The sequence below is a fragment of the Sipha flava genome, unplaced genomic scaffold (assembly GCF_003268045.1).
Source record: "Sipha flava isolate LNK unplaced genomic scaffold, YSA_version1 284_pilon_pilon, whole genome shotgun sequence".
In the NCBI taxonomy this organism is placed as follows: Eukaryota; Metazoa; Arthropoda; class Insecta; order Hemiptera; family Aphididae; genus Sipha; species Sipha flava.
Window position 1 is genome coordinate 116118 of NW_020272951.1, and position 25033 is coordinate 141150.

A 25033-nucleotide genomic window follows, 5' to 3' on the forward strand; every position below is an offset into this window, starting at 1 on the left:
CAGCTTTTTATTACGCTTATGAATTATGAATACCGCTAAAACCAATCTCAACAAGTACGAGTATAGTTTCGAAAACTAAGTTTCACCGTAGTGTAGCGTAACATACAGGTACGTTCCATAGGTGTACGCAAACTTAAACTTTCGGTTGAGCCTGAATACAATTAGTGTCCCAATACTTCGACAGTGCTCCTAATTTTTTTCTAACATTTCAACATAATAGATTCTGTTGTAAATTAAAAACAATGTAGTATTTATACATAGAATTAAGTATTATATTGCTAATTTTTAGATATATATTTTTTAAGTTATAAGTAAAACTTTAAATTCTTTAAAATCAAATAATATAAATATAATTAATTGATTTCCACGAACATATTAAAATGTATATAGATATTTTACTATGTCCCCAAAAAAATTTCGGTCAAGCCGGGGCTCACCCCGTGCGCACGCCTATGGTACGTTCACAGTGGCTAACCGTACACTTGTATCAATAATGTTATCACCAACAAAGTTTAAAATTTTATTTATTCATACGGCAAGAGTCTTACACATGAATCGATAAAAAATGTATGTTTTGATTATCTATATATATTATATGATTTTTATTTTCAGTGCCTACAAAAAAAGTAACAATAGCATATTAGTAATTCTAAACATGTTGATGAGTATTGAAAATAAAAAATAAAAGATACAAATAACGAAGAATTAATTAAAAGGTAAAAGAGTAGGTATTAAATATTCATTAGTATAAAACTAGTTACTTAAATAGGATCTTTAGTTGAAGCTAAATCTAAATTATTGGACCAGATAAAATATTGAACACGGTTAAAATGTAGTTACAATTATACAGATTATCAGTAAATGCATTATTTATTCATTACACGTATTATTTTATACTTAATTTTAGTTCAGATTAGAGATTTAGTTACTTAGTTTAGTTTAATAACAATCATACATAAAAAAACAAATACAACTTTCGATCCTGCTACATTTTAACGTAATGTAAAATAAACTAATAACTTAATACCAAATAACTGAATGGTTAATACGCTTTATTTTCCATCATTTGTTTTTTAATTACAGTTTAATTACTTTATTATTATTATATATTACGGATCTAATAAAAATTAATTAAAATTAAATATAAATATATAAATACCTGCACTGTCAATTGAAAAGTAGCCAAGTCCATCACCATCGACAATAGAATAACCAACCCTTGATACGTCACCAGGTGGATCGGCATCAGTTGCACTTACTGTAGTTACTAGGGTTCCGGGTGGTTCGTTTTCATCAATGAATGCTGTGGCATAAAAACTGCCAAACTCGGGAGCAAACATATTTTCGTTAACATCTACAACTTCTATTGTTAACCAAGTTTCCGAAGATAAGTAAGGCATACCACCGTCAACTGCTCTAACGATAATTGTATGTATCTGCCTCAGTTCAAAGTCTAACTCATTCAGAGTCCGAACAGTTCCAGATATAGCATCGATTTCAAACGTTTGTTCATCTACTTCAGACGAAGATTCTGATTCTAATGAATAAGTGACTATACCACCAGTACCAAGATCAGGATCCACTGCAGTAACGATCGTGACAACGCTACCAATCGGTAAATCTTCTAGAGCTTTGACAGTGTAATTTTGTACAAGAAATTCTGGTGCATTATCATTCACGTCGTCAACAATAATACGAATTAATGCCTCAGTGTGTAAAGTCCATGGTTCTGGGGCACAATCTGAAACTGTCACTTTTAGTTCATATAGTTCTTGTCGTTCACGATCCAGGCGACCAGACACAAAAAGATTGCCCGAAGTTTGGTCAACTGAAAAATGAGTGGTATCGGTGGTTAATGTATACACTATTCTACCATTTTCTCCTTGATCTGAATCTTGTGCATTTATTTGAAATATTACAGTCCCATTTCGAGCATTTTCACTAACCCGAAAGCTAGAAACTCTTTTATCGACTTTAGGAGCATTGTCATTGACATCTAAAATCACTACTTTCAACATTTTCCATGTAGTATGTTGTGGTTTTCCGAGATCAGAAACAGTAATATTTAATATGTATTCATCCCTTGCTTCACGATCTAAATATCCAACTACATTCAAATCACCAGTTTCTGGGTCAATTCTAAACAAAGAATCGTCATCCCCGTCAGAAACGCCATAAATCAATTTACCGTTATATCCTAAATCTCTATCTCGGGCCCGAATGGCTAATATTGTATAACCCAATGGAACGGATTCGTTAACTTGAACAGCACTAGGAAAATTTACCAATTCAGGTTTATATACATTTTCTCCATACCGACTGGGCATCATAGCAAAATCGTCATCTTCGTCAATATTGTTCTTTTTCGCTGTTTCAATGGCATCATTCAAACGTCGAAGTACACCTGTTTCTCGACAATCTATATTAATTGAATCATCTGCAGCCTGTGTTTTTTTAGCATTTACTAATGATATAAGTAAACTTGTTAAATCTGAATAATGAGAACCATCAGTAGCAGTGATTTTCACAGAACGTTCTTCGGTACGTACATCTGATAAATCACAAGTTACTGAAAGTACACCAGACGAAGAGTCAATGGAAAAACAGTTATCTTCATTACCTGATTCAACTCGATAGCTAATGAAATTACCATCATCGAAATCGACAGCAGACATTGTCATAATTTCTTTACCAATGGCAGTAAATCTAGGAACTTGAATTTTACAGTCTATTTTTTCAAACTGCGGTCTGTTGTCATTTACATCCTTTAATTTAATTACTAATTTCATTTCTGTTTGTCTTCTATATGGGTATCCCCAATCCGATGCTCTAATATGAAGTACATATTCCCGCCTCATAGTTTCAAAGTCCAAAAGATGTGTGGTTTTGATAAGACCAGTGAAATGATCAATATCAAAAGGCACTGGTTTCAAATTGGCAATACTATAGGATATATAACCATTTTCTCCAGAGTCTTTATCCCGCGCACCTATTTTTACAACGGATGTGCCTGCAGGTTCGTTTTCGTTAATAGATACTTCCATGAAATATTTATCAAAAAGTGGATCATTATCGTTAGCGTCAACGACGAATATTTTGACTTTAGCAGCAGATTGTTTTCTACTTCCAGCGTTTCCTTGATCTATAGCACTGACCGTTAAAGTATAAGATGATCCGAGTTCAGCATCTAACACCACAGCAGTATAAAGCATACCGGTCCGTTTGTTTATTCTAAATTCACCACCTTTATTACCACCCACAATTTCCAAAGACACTTGTGCATTTTTGCCTTCATCCTTGTCACTTACTTTTAGTTTTATAACGGGTGAATTAATTGGGGCAGTTTCGGCAATATTTACTTCGTACAGTTCACGCTCAAATACTGGGGCGTTATCATTAACATCGGCCAGTTTTATATGAATCGATTTATAAGTATCTCTCTCGGGCGTTCCAGAATCAACTGCCCTGAGTGTTAAATTATAACCCTTCGGAGCAGTTTCCCTATCCAACATATTCAGAACTACAATATTATATTCACCAATATGTCCTGTTTCTTTGATTCTGAAATGACCATCAGGATCCCCATCAACAATTTCTAAACTTTGTATAACACCATTTACACCAGTATCTCTATCTGTAACTTTGATAATTGCATATATATCACAGTTCGACTCTTCAACAACATGAGGTAAATTTTGGATATCTATATCAGGACTGTATATATTAACTTGTTGTATATTAAATTTTACTTTTGCCGTGTTTGGTTTGGAGCGTCCTCTAATACCACGATCCCGAGCTTCAACAACGAAGTCGTATGATTTTCGTTCTTCAAATTTTAATAACCTAGTTATTGTTATAACTCCAGTTCTTGGATGCATAGCGAATTGATTGGTCTTTTCTCTAAAACTATAGTATATTTCGCCATTCATTCCTATATCTGCATCTTCTGCTGATACTTTTAATACACTTGAATGAAGAGGCGTATCTTCGGGTATAGTTTTTTCATACACAGTGGGATAGAATAAGGGACTTAAGTCATTGGTGTCAAGAACTGATACAACGACAGTAGTATGAAGTTCTACTGAAACACCATTCCTTTTTTTATCCTTTATTTTGTCAGTCAAAGTTGTGACAGTTGCTTTGATTTCCAAGACATACTCGTCTTGTCGTTCTCTATTTAGAACATCGTAATCAGTCTTTGTTCGAACTAAAAGGAACCAAAAGTTTCCAACTTTTTTTTCTTCGGCTTTAAAAAATTTTATTTTTTGTTGGGATGCTATCTTATAACGTATAGAAAGGTCGTCATCTGAACAATAAATACCCATTTTTTCTTCCGTTCGGACATATGTTTTAATAAGCGCGTTTTCTGGAATCGTCGCATTATAGAGTTCTCGGGTGAAATGCAATTCAGCCAGACTTCCATTTTTAAATGTGGAGAAACAGCTTGATACCAGAAATAATAGAACTAATATCAGAGGCTTAAAACACAGTGTTTTGTACCCTGTTTCCATGATAGTTACTAATGGGACGTTCTTGTCATCTTATTGTATTGACTCGTTTTGATATCTTGCACATTTTTCCTAGAAAAATAAATATTAAAAATTAATGATATAATATTATTAAAACGTAGGAGTAAAAAATAACACCAAGCTAATATAATAAACGAAATTTTCAAAGGGAAGTTTATTCAACTATTATTCTAAGTATTAATAAAGTATAAATAAAAGGTTCTAAAATCTACGGGAAATGATTCAACTTCCAGAAAGACAATAAAGAATTGTGTTGACCCTATTATACTGGGACAAAGCCAACGAACAATAAAAACTAAAGAAAATGTCAAGATGGCAAATAATATACATAGTTACAAGAAAATCTTATCTAAAAAAATATGTACGTATAAATATATTATTTAATTGATCTTTAACGATGAAATAGAAGAACAATCAGTAATTGACATGATGCATAAAATTATACAATATTTATGTAATGAACTATTTCAAAGGTTTGAAAAATTGAAAAAGTTAATTCAGATCCCAGGAAAGTTTTTTTTCCGTGTAGAAGGAAAGACTTCAAAAATATATATATACTTATATAAAATGGAATGCGAGCATTAGGACATTGTTTACAACTACCAACTAATTATTCCATCCAGTAAATGAACAACGGACATTTTGATTTGTATTTTAAAGATCAGATTGGAATTTTAAATACTACTGGTTTTATTCATAGTCTCATCAGGAAGTTATACATAAATGATATGTTTACAGTCTCGTCGTCTTGGAATAAAATCAATGATATTTACTTTAGTTTCAAGTTGATATTTTTGTAATACATATTTTATTTAAAGTACTTGTAAAATACACGATATATTAAATAACACATTTAACTTATAGATATGCATGTAGCGATAAGTTGTAATAATGATTTATCCTTGTTTTATCTTAGTAAGCAAATCAAACAATAAATGTGACGATCTATTGAATTGTATTCAATAAGATGTTGAATTACGTATTTAATATAAGGTACGAGTATATGACCAAGAAATGTATACTTTTATAACTGTTTTTTTTTTTTTTTTACCATTTTAGATTTATAACCTGATTTTATGATTAAGATTTTATTTTAAAAGATATTATTTTCACAAATACATTTGAGTAATTTAAGAGATAAAATAAATTTTAAATGTAATAATATAAATGCTAATGGTTATAAATAAAAGTTATTTATTTATTTATTTATTATTAAAAAAAAAAAAAAAAAAAAAATGTCAACTTAATTGAAGTAGTCACGTATAACCCCGTTTAACTTTGAAATCAAATTGTAGGAACTAAAAATAAAATCTTGAATACATTATAAAATATATCAAAATAATAATTAATGACATTTTTTTCACCACTTATTTAAACTTTATTTTCGTAAAATTAATCATATTATAATCTTAAAGAGTACTAAACTTTACCACTTTGTAACAGTTTTAAGCAAAAATTGTTAATGGACAAAAAAATACATTTCCACATCTCTTCTAGTACGCTTTTATATAACATTATTATAATTTATGTGACTTGTTTCCTTCTTTCAGCCTCATCACGACCATATTATCCGGTCATAATAATATATCATTGTACTGGGAATGAGCCCCTAGTTCCACTGAGTACAGGTCGAAAAAAAGAAACTTGCGCTTTTCATAATATGCTCTTATAACTAACCGATAATTGTTGTTCCTAATACACACGAGAATACTGTGGTGGTTTTAGCAATTCATCGAATTACTACCGGCGTTAATTTTTTTGAGAAATAAACAAACAAGGATAATTATAATACACGTAAATAAACAAATAGATATTTTATTTATATGTATTGAATAAAAATGAATATAATATTTTGAGAACAAATAGTATTTTTAAAGACAATCAAATAAAACTATTTAGAAGATTACAATTAATTATTAATTCCATTTATAATTATTTATGGGTTTTTATTGTTTATTATGATTAATATAAAAAAGTCGACGTTTAACTTGTCGGATTGTAATTGATCAAAACACTAAAATTAAGAGCTACGTAGCTGTACAGGGATTAATATATCAACATATGTTATATTAATTGAATATAAATACTTTACATATTCAACAGAAGCCATTGAACAAACATTATATAAATATGAGTATGTAGAGTAGTATTATATACATTACATAAAGTCCAATCAAACTTTATACTTTATACTTTACGTTAAAATATTTCAATCAAACTTAAAAGAATATTTTAACTTAAAGTATAATTCTATGCAAAAACAATATTTTTTTCGTTACTTTAAGCTTGTTTTATGCATATTAGCACGTGTCCTGTTTTTAAGATTTAGAAAAATTTAAAAAAAAAACTTTCATCCGAGGAACAAATATTTTATCAAAATCAATTTGGACTGTTGACCATCAAGTGGTAAGTGAATATCAATCAAACAGAACATCCAGCCATTAAATTATTTTAGAAATAAGTAAAAAAAAATTTAAAAAAAAATACAAATTTAATTTGTTAAACTTGTTTATAATAGTAATTATACATAAAAACGATGAATATTTTAAACATTGATGGAGAAAAGCAAGGTCTTTGATTCTTTGAGATGACATGTATAAACCAAGATTTGAATCTCGACATACAAAAAAATAAAAAATAAGTACAATAATAACATTTCTGTTTAAAATAGAATTTATAACATTTTTTATTTATTTAAACAAATCAGCCGTTATATTTTCATTTATGACATCTTATAAATATTTAGAATATATTTAATAATAAAACATACCAGTTTAGTAGATATGCAGTATTGATATATCAGAATTTTAAAAGAATTGTTTAGAAAAAATTTAACTATGTAAATATTTAACAGAAATATGATTGATGAAAACTTGTACACAGTGCATCCCATAAGTTTTGAGACAAACATTCTAAAATTAATACTATTATTTTTATGAAATTCTAATAAGTAACTACTATGACGCGAGCTTTAGTAATAATTTGTATTATGTTTTTCAGTTTAAAATCGTAATTAGCGTCAGTGTTAGTTCATTACCACGATTATAATTTAAAGATAAAAAAAATCTCGAATAACGAATTGCGATGAAATTTTGTTTTATGTTAGGGTAAAGTGCTACAGAAACATTCTAAATATTGAATTAAATTATGGTGAATCAGTTATATCCCGTCCTACAGTATTCCGGCAGCATAGTTTGGTTTTATTTGACAAGAAGTAATTTAATGACTTACAGAGAAGCATAAGACCAAGCACAACGAAAATGGACGAAAGCATTGCTTACGCCATAGCCGGTGGCGACTAGTGCCTAGATGTGTGCACACCACATGGATTAATATAGATATAAAGGTGAAAATATAAAATAATAATAATAATTATAATAAAAGTGTATAATAATTAATTAGTTTTAACCAAATATCCATTTAACTGTATTTATTATATAAAAAAAAATTAAACCTAAGAAAACAAAAACATGACAATTATTATTATACTCCGAAAATGTAATCGAATTATGTAACAAATACACATCATTTGGTGTGTAGTTCAGTCTGAACACCGTCTGTCCATGTAAAATACGTTTGGTTGTCGAGTGGGAGAATCAACAATTATAAGCGACCATCCTACAGTTCTTACTGCATACTCTTCAGGTGGTTGCGCACGATTAACACACACACGGTGAAAGCACCACCACATTGGCTTTAATAAATTTATAAACTCCACCATTTTTTTCTATTTTTATCATTAATATTTTCCCGATTAATGAATTATTTCATTTAACCAAATTAATTTATGTTAGTCGTCACTTGTCAGCTGTTGTTTGTCAGTGATTAAATTGTGTACTGTAGTTTTCTTTTGCTTTACCCAGGTCGTTTTTTTTTTTATTATTATATTTTAATCATGAATTTGATTGAATATCTTTTGGACAAAAGTTTTCTTAACATACACTAGATGAAAAAATGAATATAAAATATATCTATTATCTCACAAGTTTATTTTTCTATATACTTACAAATATATACTTTCAAGAATTAAAATAAAATAAGTAAATGACATTTTTATGATGGGTTCTTTCTAAATTGAAAAAAATTATATAGTTATTAGTAAAGACCGGATTTATATTCTCTCAAAATACCTTAAATATGATGCTAATATTCTCTAAAAAACCTTCAAATAATCTTATTATATTTTCTTAAAAATCTTAAAAATATGTAAAAATATTCGAAATTATTCGAAATATTCAAAAATAATCAAAAACCATCAATATATGATTTCATATGCATTTTAAAATTTTTTTTTTACAACATTCCTTTAATCATGAGGAATATACATAGTTGCGTATTATAATAGAATACTATTGTACATCAGTAAGAGTAGGAATATAGTAAAAATATTACAGTATAGTCTATAGCAGGGGTCGCCAATGTTTTCAAACAAGTGAGCTACATTTGAAATTTAAGTCCCTAGTGATTGACATTCAGGAAAATTTAGGTCTTTAATCTTTAAATCTAATATTCCCGTTATCCAATTAATCTGATTATTTTACGCGATCGACCAATAGTGGTAAAATTAAATTTTACAACGATTGACTGATTGGCGATCCCTGATCTACAGTATAAAAATTTAAAAACAATGTTCCTTTGGCATATTTTAATTAAGTGTTGTATTAACACTATTGTCACAATATTAAAAATAACAAATAATCATATATATATTAAAATATAATAAAACAAAAAAAATTTGGAAAACAAAAGGTAATCCTTAAATAATAATAATTTAATACAAGATATAAAATACCAATATAGGTTTATATATATGTATTAAAAAAACAATATTTCTTTGATGCATACAATGGTAAATATTTACTTTCTGAAGAATAAAAAAGAAACTTGAAATACTATTTAAATTTTATTATATGAATTGACAATAATATATTTTACATATTATCTGTACTCATGCTAGTTCTTCTATCGCTTAAAATTTGTTTATAGAGACTAAATGAACATTCAACATCAACAGATATTAGAGGTGCAAACTTCATGTCAACAACTACATTAGGTGTAAAATATTCTGGGAGATCTTCATTGTTTCCACATAAAATGTTCCCAACTTTTGCTAACATTTGGTAACCTTTATTTTTTAACTTCATTGAGACACTTTAGTATTTTTATTATGTTACTTGTTTCACCAGGTATATTGGTTAGTTTTCAAATAAAAGTTTGTACAATCTCCAACTATGAAAAAAAAATTAAATATTCTAAAATATGCTAAATGGGCTGAATATTCCCTAACCTATGATATATTTTCAAATATGCAAAAAAACTTTTTTCTACAAACTCAGAATTGAATGAATCGTCCACATTTTTTACTCTTATACAACTGCATAGACCAAGTAACGATATGTAAAAACATATAAATCCGGTCTTTAGTTATTAGATTTAAAAATATTAAAAATTAACTAAATAAAACTATTGCTAGGAAGACAAAAGCATTCTACGATACTAGACAATTTATAGACCATATAAATTTGTGTATAATATAGACTTATAATTTATACAGAAAAAAATATGATTATGAATTATCAGATTTCGGACATTTATCCATGCAAGACAAATACTATATAAACGTTACAGACAATTAGTTTATTTAAATGGTTCACCAACGAATATTATTCTTAATATATATTAAAATGATATTATTTCACATGATGAACTTATATTATGTAGGATACTAAAGTATTTAAGGTCAATGATGAAGGTCCATGTATCAATAATGGGCCTGTTCATTTATTATTATGTAGTACATTTCAATCAACATTTTAAATATTAAGAATAAACTTAATGATAAGATTTATAAAAAGAGAGAAATAGAGTATTATTACTAAACAACCTAAAATTAATGATACCTAAGAAAAAATAAAAAAAATAAGAAATGTATTAATTACTTTTATAAAATCAAAATTGTATCTTATTTTGGTTCAAATATAGTAAGTTTGGATGTATCAGAACATAATACTATGTAAATAACTAAACAAGAAATACCAATAGTAGTATACTTAGTATACTATAATTCCCAAATGTCAAAAAATAAATACAGATATTGATTCAGTACAAATTTAATGTTTAAACTACAAAATATTTCTTTGAAATAAGGATTTAAACCAAGTTTAAACTTATTTTATTACTATTTAATTAATTATTAAAAAAATAAAAAATTTTAGCTATATAAGACTTAATTAAGATAAGAAAACATGGAAATAAATGAAAAACTTAAAAAATTTTATTAGTTTTTATAGTTTAAGTATAGTTATAGTTTTTATAGCATATAATTTCAAGTGTAGTTGGCCACGGTTATCTCAAAACAATAAATAGAAAAAATTTGAAATAGTTAAAGTATTATTTTTAACTAATGTAAATATAATTCCGTTATAAAATTTACTTTAAAATGTATATTCATATTTAATAATTAAGAAAAAATAGAAACCTGCTAAAAATGTTATTAGCAGTAATTACCTCTCATACATTGTATATTAATATAATATATATATACTATATACTATATTATGGTATAGAAAAACAATAAAAATAAATAAAAATACAACTATGATGAATTAATGTAAGATCTTCAAACATACATCGATATTAGGGTGGTCATTATTTTTAGAATTGAAAAATTTAACGAGGAGTATCCCAAAATTTGTTCTATGTATTAAAAAAAATAATTATGATTATGTTTAAGCGTGATAAGTCTACCCCTTCCCATGCTTCAAAGGATTGGAAGTTTTAGCAATTGAGGGTGAATTTTCATTTTTTGAGTGTACTTTCTTAAATATTGAGGTTATGCAAAAAACTTTAAATACTATTTTTATAGCTATATAAATTTACTAAATAAGTTTCTTATAAATATGTTGTAAGGTTGATGGATTACCGTTAATTTAAAAAAAAAAAACTGGTCTAAGTTAATGTTTTAAAAAATGTTATAAGTGTATAGTTTTTGAATGGCTAACACGAACAAATGGCTAAAAAAACTATTAAAAAATGACGGCGTCTCACAATTTCTAAAACAAAATTTACTACTTGAAGTATCAACGACTAAATCGAAAATATATTCTGAAGGTTCCAATTAAGCATGAAGTTCTTTAAAATCAATCAAAATCCGGAAAATTAGCCAAATATAGATAGTTATACAAAGGCCAAGAATATTTTACACCATTTGAGCGTCATAAATGAAGTAGCCAAACCTGGAAAGTGAAATTAATGGAAGATTTTAATACAAAATTTACAAAAAATTAAAATTAAAAGCAGTATGTACAGAAGATAAGGTATATATTAATAATTAACTAAGATAACTAGTATCACTTAAGATTTTTTTTTTTGGTAGAATACCGTAAAAAATATACAAGCGATAGATATGTTAATAAAAGATGCAACAAAATAGTAAAGGTAATTATATTTCTGTCCTCAGTCCATGCGCATTCGCCGTCGCACACGCACGTTCGTCACGTTGCGCTCGCTGCTTCTATCACTAATATTATTAGATAATCATGTTCAAGTATTAGCACGATTTCGAGTCCGTCCGTTATGTCTCGCATCTCTACATTGGAATCGACAAACGGAATCTGTCGTCCTCCTCTTCGCCTAACACTAACACAAGAGTAAAGGTTAGTAAGACGTTTGTGCAACAAATCGCTTCTCCGTTCTCGTCACGGATGAGAACCTCCCCGAGGTTTTTAGTCCACCTTCCGCCCCAATCGCCTCCGAAGCACATTATAAAGTCATCACCACTGAAGCAAACCACATCGACGTCAATGTAAATGAGTTTGCTAACAAACCATTTCCGGCAATTGTAATAAGTAATGTCACAAACTATTCCGCGTTCAAAGCGGTATTTACTTCTCTGGTGGATGCTGACGGTTTTACCGTTACCGCCAAGGGTACCTCCTTATATGTCGAAACCCGTAATTGTGTTGACCACTTTAAATTGATCGATTACTGCAATGGCCAAGATTTAAAGGCCCATACGTGGGCACCCCGACATACCCGCCCAATAAAAGTATTTATTCGTCATTCACATATAAGAGCCTTCACAGATGAGGGATTCTCCGTGATTAATGTGTCAAACATTCGCCATCGTTAAAGCAAACAAGTTCTCTCTCTTTTTTCTGTCACCCTCATAGCAAACGAATTTAATCAGAGAATATACCAACTATCCTCCCTATTAAATTCCAAAATTGCGATCGAAAAGCCTCATCGAGCTCGTTTTCCACTGCAGCGTAAACAGTGTCAACGTTATGGTCACACACAAGGGTACTGTAACGAACCGCCAAGATGCAACAAATGCAGTAACAACCATCTTAACAATGCCTGCACCAAACCTTCCAGTACACTAGCGAAATGCGCATTATTTTCTGGCGCACATACCGCGAATTACAAAGGATATCCATCATTAAAAAAAAGTCAATCACCCCTCACAAGAAAGCCCATACGAAAATCATTCCATTTACACCACCAACCGTGCCATCAAAGGACTTGTCAGTAAATGACATGCCTCCGCTTACCCACACTCAACTCAAAGGAAAACATAGCGCCAAGACGTATGCAAAAATAACTGCAGGCAATTTGATTAATCCAAATTCCCAATCTATTTCAGTTATTTTATCTCAGTTCATTACGCAACTAAATTTCCTCATTACTCCATTAATTTCGCTCGTATCTATACTCCTACAAACAATGATTTCCAAGACCTTATTTCCTTAAATTTATTTTTGCTGTACGTAAACATTACATATCGTACTCTTTTTTTATGCCTTCATATTATGTATAATCTAAATGTTTTTCTATGTTAAATATCTTCCGATATCAACGACTCGACATTATAAAACTTAATTGGTTTATCGATAAAATCTAATCGATATATTTAAAATACTTAAGAATGGATATTAAGATATTTTCCTATGAATTCATAGAATAATTTTACTGCAATGTCGATATTTTCTTTTTTTTTTTCAAATATTTTTTAATGTGTTTCCAAAACATGACGTTTATTTGCTTTATTTTTTGATCAACCATTTTAAAAATAATTGGTTTTTTATCTTCAAATGGTTTTTTATGTTTTGTAGTTAGTTTATATTAGATTTATTTTATAAATATAACTATTTTCACTAGTACAAGAAAAGTTGTCAGATTGATATTTCCTTTTCGTTTTATAATAATGATAATGTATAGAATTATATATAAAATATAATCTGGAATTCCAGTGGAAAACCCTATCAAATACCCACAGTTCATAGGTAACAGCTTTAATTTATGTAAACTAGATTACAGAACTAATACAGCAAGGTTTTAAGAATTTTTAATCAAAATATAATTTAGTATTTATTTTTATTGATATAATTAAATACTTTAGTGAGCAGAGAATAATGACTGTTTTCCAAAACATTAGTTATATTATACATTAATCGTATTACTATTTTCAACTTGAAAATTTTTAAAAGAAAGTAAAAATAATTAATAAAGTATTGAATTTTATTTATTTTGTTATTACATTATTTAAAAAATATAAGGACAAAGTTTATATCATGGTTAAGATTTCATTTCAACAATTATAATAAATACATTAATTATTAAACAAATACTTTACATATAGAAATAAATATTTGTTTATTTATTTATACATTAATATACGAGTATTAACCATTCATTAAGTTTTATTTTTAATTTTATTTTTAACGTTTTATTATTTAACAAATATTGAAACAAAAGTTATTTTAACCTATAATTATATATTTACGTAGGTACCTAAAAAAAATAATTTAACTTAAATAACTATTGGAGATGCTTACGCGGTTGTAAACTAACAATATATTCAACATTTTGAATTTTCTCATTCTAAATAAAATTATTTTTATCAATATTGGGGTGCGAATAACTAAGGCATAAACACGTAAAAGGTATAAATAGAACCATAGAAGTGAGAAATGGAGTATTTAAAGGAGGAAAAAAAAATAAAAATACAATCATCATTGTGTGTTCATACCATTAGATAGAGAACTGGTATTTAGTTAGCGGATTAATAGAACTCCACGGGTTCCCTCAGTAATGCATTGTATTATTCTTAAATCCTCGTTTACGTTCAGAGATTATAATCGTGGTAAATAGAGTACTAAAATAGTAAAAATTCTAACGCTCAACTTTTTTCTCTTTTGTTGAAAGTGTAAATATTATTTCAACTTCAGACATAAATAAAAATTGTAATAAATGTTAACGAAATTAAAACTGTTTAAAAGTTAGAAAAAAAAGTTCATTTTTTATCAATTATCGAAATTTGTTTTTGGAAAAATGCCATTACATAAAGGAATTAGTTTTAAAACATTTAACTAAGGTGAATAATTAAGTCACCTAATTTTATTTAAAAATATAAAACTACTGATTTGTACGTCTTATAGTGTGAATAATGATTACTTTATATAGATATCACCTTATAAGGAAATTGCATTTCTATTAAGTATTTTTTATCCGTTAGCTTATGTAGGTACAACACATTGAGATTAAATATTAATTATTATTTTATGAATATTTTATATTATTTTATTACTAAAGATTCAGTTACATAACAAAAATCTATTATATACATTTTAGAACATAAAATGAAAACAAGCTATCGAACGTACAGTAAAGTATTTAGTATTTAACAAAAATAAAATCTTTTTTTAACTGGCCTATTTTTCAATAAACCAACTTGGTTTAAATATTTTATTATTAAAATAATATATTATATAAATTTGAAATAGGTACGTAGATATTTTTTGTAACGTTGATATTATTGCCCACCGTAATTCTTAGTGTAGCTTTTATATTTATTCCTGAAATATTCCGTTTCCAAACTTAGGTCTGTCAACGTCAAAGCCCATATATTTTTTTTCTTTACCTGAATTTAATTATAGTATTATTTACATATTATATTTATTTTATTGGATTTAAATTCAGAATAATAGTATAACAGAATAATTTTTAATTCTTTGAATTGGTTAATAAAAATTTTAAAGATTGTTAATAATGATTAAATTAAATACATGTTTTTTTTTTTGCATATGGCGTAGGTTTATTGGTGAAAATCAAAATTAAATAAACATAAAATAAAACTAAATAAACATTAAATTAGCAAAGTAAATACATGTTAATAAAAAAAAAATGAAGAATTAGTCAATTTAAAACTAAGTCGATCCAACATTAATAAATAATGAAAGTAATTATATTACTAAATAAATTGTAAGCCGATGTCATAATATTTTAAATATTGCAAAAAAAAGTAAAATATTTCATAAAATCATCAAAACAGTCTCTAGAATATTTTCTGTTAAGAAAGTATCTATTTATGAAAAATAAATTAGTGACATATTCATTTTTATTTTTTAATATATAGGATTAAAATAAAAGCAAACAAATACATAATAGGGTTATATATAAATACACAGATATAAATAAGTTGTATAATCATTACCAACATTAATCACAAAATAAATATTTATTTTGTTTAATAGATTCTTATTTTTATATTTCTATATATCATTTCTAAATGCAACAATGGTTATTAAAAAAGTTAAATATTTCATAGAAATCGAAAAGTTTTATAATATTCCACAAAAATATTTTCAACTTTGTAGGTTTTAATTTGTCGATTTGTTTCTAAAGAAAAAATTAAGATGCAATGAGAACATATAACATTCAAGTTAAAGCATAAGAAATATTAGAATTGATACATTGACAATTATGATGTCCCGTTTAAATAAACGAGACGTTTATTCCCTTAAATAAAATAACCTATTATGATTAAAACTGGCGAGTGAAAACTTTTCAATGTGCTGGGTAAAGACTAAGCAACTTTTATAATACACCGCAAAAATAAGTGACGATAGATATATGCATGTTAAATGTGAATATTATTTAATTTAATTTTAACTATTAGCATGAATTTGATAATTAGTATATGATTTATGTATAATTATTATAGATTTATTGAATATTTTATATGAATTTATTAATATAGTATATTATATTAGAAATTTAAAAAATTACGAATTAATTATATTTTTCAACTATATAGCAATACAGACAAAAGGATTACTATAATTTAAATAACAGAAAATGTAGAAATCTAGAAATAAATCTAATTATAGTTAACCGGTTTAACGGGTAGCTTCATTAAATTTAATTAAAATTTTTTTAATATTGAATTCAAATAAAATTTTAGTAAAACAAGTGTTTGAATTAAATTTTATATTTTTTGTTCAGGAGGATAAAGTAACAAACTGGTTAAGCGTAAAATGCATCTGACCACTTGTACTTTAATTATTTTAGCTAATGAAATACTACAGCGTATTTATGTGTACCATATTCTATATGAAAATATGAATAGTGTTTGTATTTTTAATAATAAATACCACCAACTGCACCAATCACAATAGAAAATTTTCGTTTACTGAAATTATATTATAACTTCATATAAAATAAAATAATTGTACACAATTTACTTAGCTAATATTAAGAAAGACATATGATGTTTATTTATGATTTTATCTCTTTATCAAAATTGTATTGTTATTTTTATAATGATTTATTTCAATTTATTTACTGCAAGTAATGTTATTTCTATCTGATTTTGTGTTCCGAAAACGTAAAAGATATTTCTTTTCTTTGAATTTCTACTTAAATATAGTCTGGAGTCCTTAAATATTGTTAAAACTTCTAAAAATTAAACTTTAATAATATGAATCATTTGTTAAATGGTTATAAGAAAACGTAAAATAATAATATTATATATTATTATATTTTTTATAATATAATTTGTAAATAATAATTACAATTATTAGTATAATATTTAATAACTCTAAATTTTTAGTAAATTTTATATTTTTTATTTCAGAAAAATTAAACTAAATACCATAGGTGTAGAGAATCTTATTAAATACAAAATAAATATTTAAAACTGAAGTAGGTAATCTAAAGGTAATACGAATTTATTTCAATGAAACTAATTCTTGTTTGCATTCTTGAAGTTTTAAGTAATATAAAACGATGATAGGAAATATTAATCTCAATATAAATATATAATTAAACATTAAATCTACAATTTACTCCCAAAGTAAAAATTTAAAAGAGAAAAAAAATCGACAAATTAGATAAATCCAACACTCACATTTCATTGGGAAATTTAATTAGTTGACAGTTATAGACGTTGTTAAAAGTAAGCATGTATCATACTATTTAAAACACCACCAATAAGTTTAGATTAATGTGTTATTTATAAATTATAACATACGAGTTTAAATATTAAAGTTAATTATAAAAAAACTATTTTATTTATATTCTGAATTCTAAACTATCTCTTGAGTACTTCATGGTAATCGAAATATTTATAATAAATACTATTAAGAGTATGACATTGTTTTAGTAGATAAATTTAACAAAACTAAATTCTAATAATAATAATAATAAAAAGAGACTTTCAGAGATAAATTTACTAAGTCAGTCTTATGATTGATAAGGATTTGACTACATAGTTAAGGATAAAAAGTTTTTCGATCAAATTTTTTTCCACAGTTAATGCTTTGTCTTTATTGATTATTTATTTTTTATAACGAAAATATAATTTTAATTTACTTTTATAATCCACTAGCTTACCAACAAATGATGTTTTCGATATTAAATATAAATAAGTTGAAAATAATGAACTTCTTGTAAGAGAAATGGATTTATGTTATTTTATTATTATTCACTAAATAAAGTTGTATTATTATTACTATTTTAAATGATAGATATATTAATTTATAACGAGCAATAATGAATTATCTAATAAATATATCAATACTACCTACCCATGCGTAGTTATCTCAAAAAATATCTATATTTTTATCGTTGTTTTTAAAATTTTAAAATAAATTGCTTTACATATTGTGTTAGTATCTTGGTTCAAAAATCTAATCAATATTGGAAAATAGGACTGAATTTATCAAGAAAATACAAGTTACATGTTTACTTTATACGATTTTAAAGTATTCTAGTTAGTCCAATTTGACTTACAGGTTATTTTTCACCATTCTTCACCAAGGATGCAATAAAGATGATGCTCTTGTTAAAATATTAAAGAAAAAAAATGATAAATGTTATGATGATCTCCATAAAATCACCACTAGAGGATGCAGACCACAAAAAAAAAAAAAAACCACGGAAATTTGCTTATACTTTTATTTTTTTTTATCTTTATAACCTTAAATTATATGACCAGTTTTAGAATATTAATATAATATTAATATAACAAATATAATATACAACTAAGAAAAATATTTTGTCATAATATAACGCATAAATTAATAATAATTATAAGTATGATAATAACAATAAGTACTCAAGATATTTTTAAACTGTTTAATAATTGATTAATGTATTTATATTATGTTATGAAATAAACAAATAAAAGTTTAAAATATAATGTAATAATAAATGAAAACTTTGACATTAATTTAATGCAGTATGAATTTGGAAAATATGCAATTTATTGAATTAAATACAATTTACTTAAATTAGATACATGGGAAAAAAAATAAACACTTATGTATTGCTGTTTTACTGTTATAAAAGCTATATATTTTTAATCTTCTTGAGTATAATTTTATAAATACTGACAACAATCACTTTAAATTATGATACCATAATGATACTATAGTAAATTTAGATAAAAATTAATTCGGGCCGGTCGGCGATTATTATTGCAATTCCTCAGTACAATATTATAATATAATTTTTAAGAGTATTGGGAGAAATACTAAAATAGTTATTGATGAATTAATTTATTTTGTCAAGCGATATAAAATATATAATTTTGGTTGTCATATATCTAATAATATTTTTTGTATAACTATAAATTTGTAAAAAGAAAAAAAAGGTTTCTTTTAATTGTATGGAATATATATATAAAAGTTCTTAAACTTACGATACTACTAGACTCTATGAATTCCAACAAAAAAGAAACGATATATGCAAAATTATGCAACATTTTTTATATTTAAAATCTGCATATTATGGAACAAATTTGTATCGAACCAGAATTTTTATATACACTTTTTAAACTAATATGCAAATTCCTAAACTAACCTTGCTGATTAGCATAAAAAACAAACAAATCAAATAGAAATAGATAAAACAAAATGTATTAATAATTTTAAATATTTGAAGTCTTCAAAAAAGGTATTTTTTTTACCTCAGCCGCATTTAGTTTTATTTTTAAATATATTTATTTTCAACTATTCTAATAGTACCCAAGAATCATTTTTCTTTAAACTCGAGATAAATTGTTTTCCTGGAGCCTCGGTGAAATCGCAGCGGATTAGTGTCGACCTGTCACAATGACCGAACAACTCATTTTGGAATATAGTGTTTTACAAATGTGTTATATTTAAATAGGCATGTAGTATAAGATAACCAAAAATTTAAAAACATAATAAAGTTAATTATAAGATATTGTTAATAATCTTGTTATTCATTATATTATTAATGTTAAATGAAAATATAGTAATAAAGATCTATATAAAATGTTTTCTGGTTATACTGAAAAAATGAAAGAATCACAATGTAATACTTTAAAAATCACACTAATTATCACTATTCATTAATAAAATACAATTAAGAAATAATGAAGGTTATCCGTTAAGAAAATAAGTACAGTGAAACTTCCATATAACAAAGTCAGTAGAATATATTTATAGGTAATGAGTCTATTTTTTTCAATCCCCTACTTTTAGATTCTGAGTTAATTTTTCGATGCCCTATTTGTAGGTTTTGAGTTCTTTTTTCCCTTTCAAAATGTTTTCAATAAAAATAATTTAGATAAAATAGGAAGTATATTAAAAAATTTAAAAGACTATCTAATTTTTTATTTTTTTCCTGACTAAATATTAGAAGTGTATAATATATAATTATTTTTAAACTTTAACTAATAAGAAGATTATAAATAATGGTAATTATTCATCACACATAGGTTTTCTAGGTAATTGTTAAACATTGAGTAATCCATACTTTAGGATTACATGCGTATCGCATATGTTTTTAAAAAACTCTGTATCTTATTTTAGATCATTAATATCATAGAGAAAAAATTAATTAATAATAGTTATGTCAAATATTTAATAATACATTGATTTAGAATACTTGGAAAATAATATTATTAAGCGGTAAACCTAGAGGAGGCATGGAAAATTATATATAAGAAAAGTTTAGTAAATACATTGTCAAATAGGGGAAATATTCAATTTAGAAATAGTAAATATAAAGAAAATTAGATCGGCCAGAAATGAAAGATGTGTGTTTTTTACGATACAAGAGGGATATAACACATGTTTATAACCGATACGAATGAACCATCCAAGGTTTCAATATACATTTTGCATTGTAAAAACACTACCTACGCTAGTCGACTTTTACGATTACAATCTACAAAAAGCGAATAGGAAAGTATGAGTTTGTATTTAAAGGAAAAAAAAATAAAACTACCTTAAGTCTAAGTAAATTTAAAATTAAAAACCAAAAAGTAATGCGTCTGGTCCACGTACAGAATTCGTTTATTTTGATTACATCTATAGTGAATTTTTATAGTATTAAAGTAGTTTGAAAAAAATAAGGATGAAAAAAACTAAGAGTTAATCAGTCTTGACAAATGACGTACTTCTTTTTAATGGAATTAATTTACCAATATTATAACCACAAATTGTTTTTACTCATTAATAATGTAAAATTAGCGGTTGAGCGTGTGCACATGGGAATCTTATAACCACAGTTTGCATATCAAACTTTACTTTAAAAACAAATGATACGTAAACAATAGCTGACGAGAGAACGTATAGAAAAATATTAACAGAAATCGGATGTAGGTTTACATATTTTAAATTATATTAAGATATGAATTACGTTTGGGATTCAGTTGTATAAATTATTTGGAGGACAAAAATATTAAATTACTGTCGTAAAATGCATTAAGTATAATATCACAATATTCAAATTTTATTATTTTAAAATCACATGAAACATCATCAGGAAGTCAACACAGGGGTCAATCGGTGATATTCATTTTGTAATATTTTAGTGTTAAGTCTTAGAGTTGTAATTTTGAGTGTCACTTAGATATTGAGAGCCCCTCAGTCTTGATAATTTTTTTAGTTTTAAGATATATTTATTATACAATCCACTGTTCAACAATTATCTTTATATTATTGTTCCGTTGTTTTTCTCATTGCCATCTTTACTTTCCTGTTCACATAATTCACTTCCCGATACCTTTCAGTCGAATTCACCCACGGAGACTTTGAGCATATAATAGGAAAACAATAAACCAAAAATTATAGGTTTCTATTAATATTTCAATCAAAGCATATTAAAAAGTTTATTGAGCATAAAAAGAAATTCAAATATTAACTCGATTATTACCCGCTGAAGATATTGGACGAAGCCAACCGACCACGAGGAAGAGTTTCGTCGCCACCGCATACCGTCGTGACGCAGTATCAGCTTCGGACTAGGGAAACTAGCTACAGTCCTAGTTTAGTCCAGAACAACTCTTGTGTTATTCGCAACATATCAGACGTCTCAACCCTTTAATTTATAATATCGAATTCAACCATTATGAGAAAATCACAATCAAATTTGTATGTTAATTTATATTATTAATTAATGTAAACTCTTCTGAGTATTCATCATATAAAAGAAAACAATGTTCATATAATAATTAATGTAACGTTTAATATAAGATCAATAAACTTTTATACATTCATCCGTTTTGAGTTCCGTTACAAATATAAGAAATTAATTGATTCAGTTTCATGTCATTAACGATAGTATAAATATGGCTTGAATATAAATTAATTAATAAATACATTTTATAAAAACAATATTTTAAAGGAATTAAGTTTATTCAATTAATTTTTTAATCTGAAAATGTATTTTTATTCAAATAATCTAAGAAAAATGATTTGAAAACGATTTTACATTACATAGAAGATCACATTTTGAAAACAATTTTTTTATGAAATTTAACGATTTTTATTTATAAGTGAAATGTTATATCAACTAATACATCTAGTGTATATCATCACACTCTAATTTATCTTTATGAACAGTAATCCATAAAATACATCTACATATATGTTTTCATGTACTGTAGACTGTTGTACGAAGTTAATGGTTAGAATGCTTTACTAAGCTATTATATTTAACAATTCTTTCAAGAAACAAAAAAAAAGAGACTATACACTTGATAATTTTACATTTTACAGTAAAAAGTATGTATTCTATATATATGTATGTATTCTATACTTTTAGTTAATAAATTAAATTAAAAATTAAATAAAAACTATTCAGTCAGCGATTTTTATATGAGACATTTTTATTATTTCACTCATATCGACAAATTTAAGATTTTTACTACCTTGAAATTTAACTAAAAGTAAAACTAGAAAAATATAAAAAGTTCAACTGTGCCACCTATTGAAATAAAAAATAAAAACCACAGAGAAATAATTAATTTAAACAATCCAATTGTAATATCTAGGTATTTATCCCCGGTATTTATTTATGTTAGGAAAACGAAAATGAGTGACACAATTAAGATTATAATTAATTAATTAATTGATATATCAAAATTAAAAATTTTGAATTAGCATTACAGGATCAACTAGTATCTTAAAACAAAAAAATTATAATATACAAAATTATAAATGAAAGTATAAAATCATATAAATCATAATCATAGTTTAATTGATTTAATGTCAGTAGGTATAACAATATACAACAAGAGACAATTTATTTTTGGATGGGGGAAAAAAAGTCAATCTTTCTTTTTATAAAATTAATAATATTTTACCGAAAAAATTAAAATTGGTTAATTAGATATTTAGTACGTATCTAAAATAAAAAAATAAAATTTCGTTTGTTGAATCATGCAGTTAAATTTAAAATTGATATTTTATTTTACAAAAATGTGTCAGTTATTACAATATATTACATAGATTTTATAATAACTGCTTGTGATAACAAAAACTTTTAAAATTTAATTTTCTTTTAGATTTTATAAATTTGTACAATATATAAACTGTTAAAATGTATTGATATAATTATCAATGAAAGTAATTATTACAATAAATGAAATTGCTATTAAATATATGTGGGATTATGCAGACGTATTTTTGTATTAAATCTTGATGTTTATACACCTACATTAACATATAAATAGGAGTATAAAAAAATTCGACTTCTCATGATGGAAAAAGTTTTTGTCGGGTTTCAGTAGGCGATTTTGTGTTGGACTGTAGGCGAAATACTTTCATAATACTATTAAAAACATATTTCATGTCTGAAATGTATAAGCCTTACGTTTTGATATTTACATTTTAACTATCTTCAATAAATAGAATATAAAGTTAAATATTTTTAAATACAGCTACGTTAGAATAAAATAATTATTTTCCAAAATTATAGATCAATACTGAATTAATTTAACTTCAACTACACAGAAAATATAACAAAACTCATAATAATAATAATAATAGTAATATAATGATTACCTATATTATAAGATAAATATGATAAAAGAAAAGCAAATGAAAGAAATTTAGTTTTATACTACTTAAATTTATATTATCTTTAAATAAATAAAAATAATAAAGAAATCTTTGGAATTTTAACGAAAAAAAAATAATAATAATAAAAAAAAATATATAAACCAAAGTATATTAATATAAATTATAGTATAATTAAAAAATTAAAATATAAATTACATAATTAATATATATTATATAATAATTCTTCATTTGATTTCAAGTATTATTTTTTGTTCATCACAAGGTAAAATAAATCTTTATAGTAGTTAACTATCATTTTTGGGTATCTTATTAATTTTTTTTTATATAGTGATGATACGTTTCCGCACACATTATCCAACGTGGTAGGCCACCAATAATGTTGAGTGTTTCAAACCAGTACCTATTTAAAAACTTGTGACCATGATAGTACAGAATTGTACAAATCGTAATTAGGAGGAATAAATAATTAATAATAATAATTCGTGGAGTAATAATAATCACTTAGTTTTACATGCATAGCAATTTTCATTTTAATGTTGACACCTAAATATTTTAGATTATCCCCTTTTTTTAAATACATGGTAGATTACCATGTTCTTATAGAACACATAATTTACATTATTCTTGATACTTATATTTAGTTATTTATCCAAATTTAATTAGTGCTATTTATTTTTCATGCATTGAAAGGTTTTGATGTTGCAATACAAACTGCATCTTTTGTTTCTCTCATTACCTCAATATTGTCTTTATAAATTAACACAAATTTATATTAAAAGCTACCATTGTAACCAAATAATTGAAACCTTTTTTAAAAATATATAAAACACATTTACAAAAGGACTCTGATCTTCTATAGCCATAGATGGACAGTTACGATTATTG

The 25033-nt window shown here is 25.7% G+C and overlaps 1 protein-coding gene across 6 annotated transcripts in view; it reads right to left on the reverse strand.

Annotated features, from left to right (window-relative positions):
• Positions 1-25033, reverse strand: part of LOC112685608 (fat-like cadherin-related tumor suppressor homolog) — a 129602-nt gene that overhangs the window by 67123 nt on the left and 37446 nt on the right. For 4 of the 6 annotated variants that reach the window (XM_025557541.1, XM_025557540.1, XM_025557536.1 and 1 more), the window contains one exon: positions 1160-4580. In XM_025557541.1, coding sequence (XP_025413326.1) covers positions 1160-4511 — 3352 coding nt within the window. In that variant the 5' untranslated portion in view covers positions 4512-4580. Of the gene's footprint in view, positions 1-1159; positions 4581-21998; positions 22081-25033 lie in introns of those variants that run through there. The other 2 variants (XM_025557538.1, XM_025557539.1) reach the window with 2 other exon arrangements.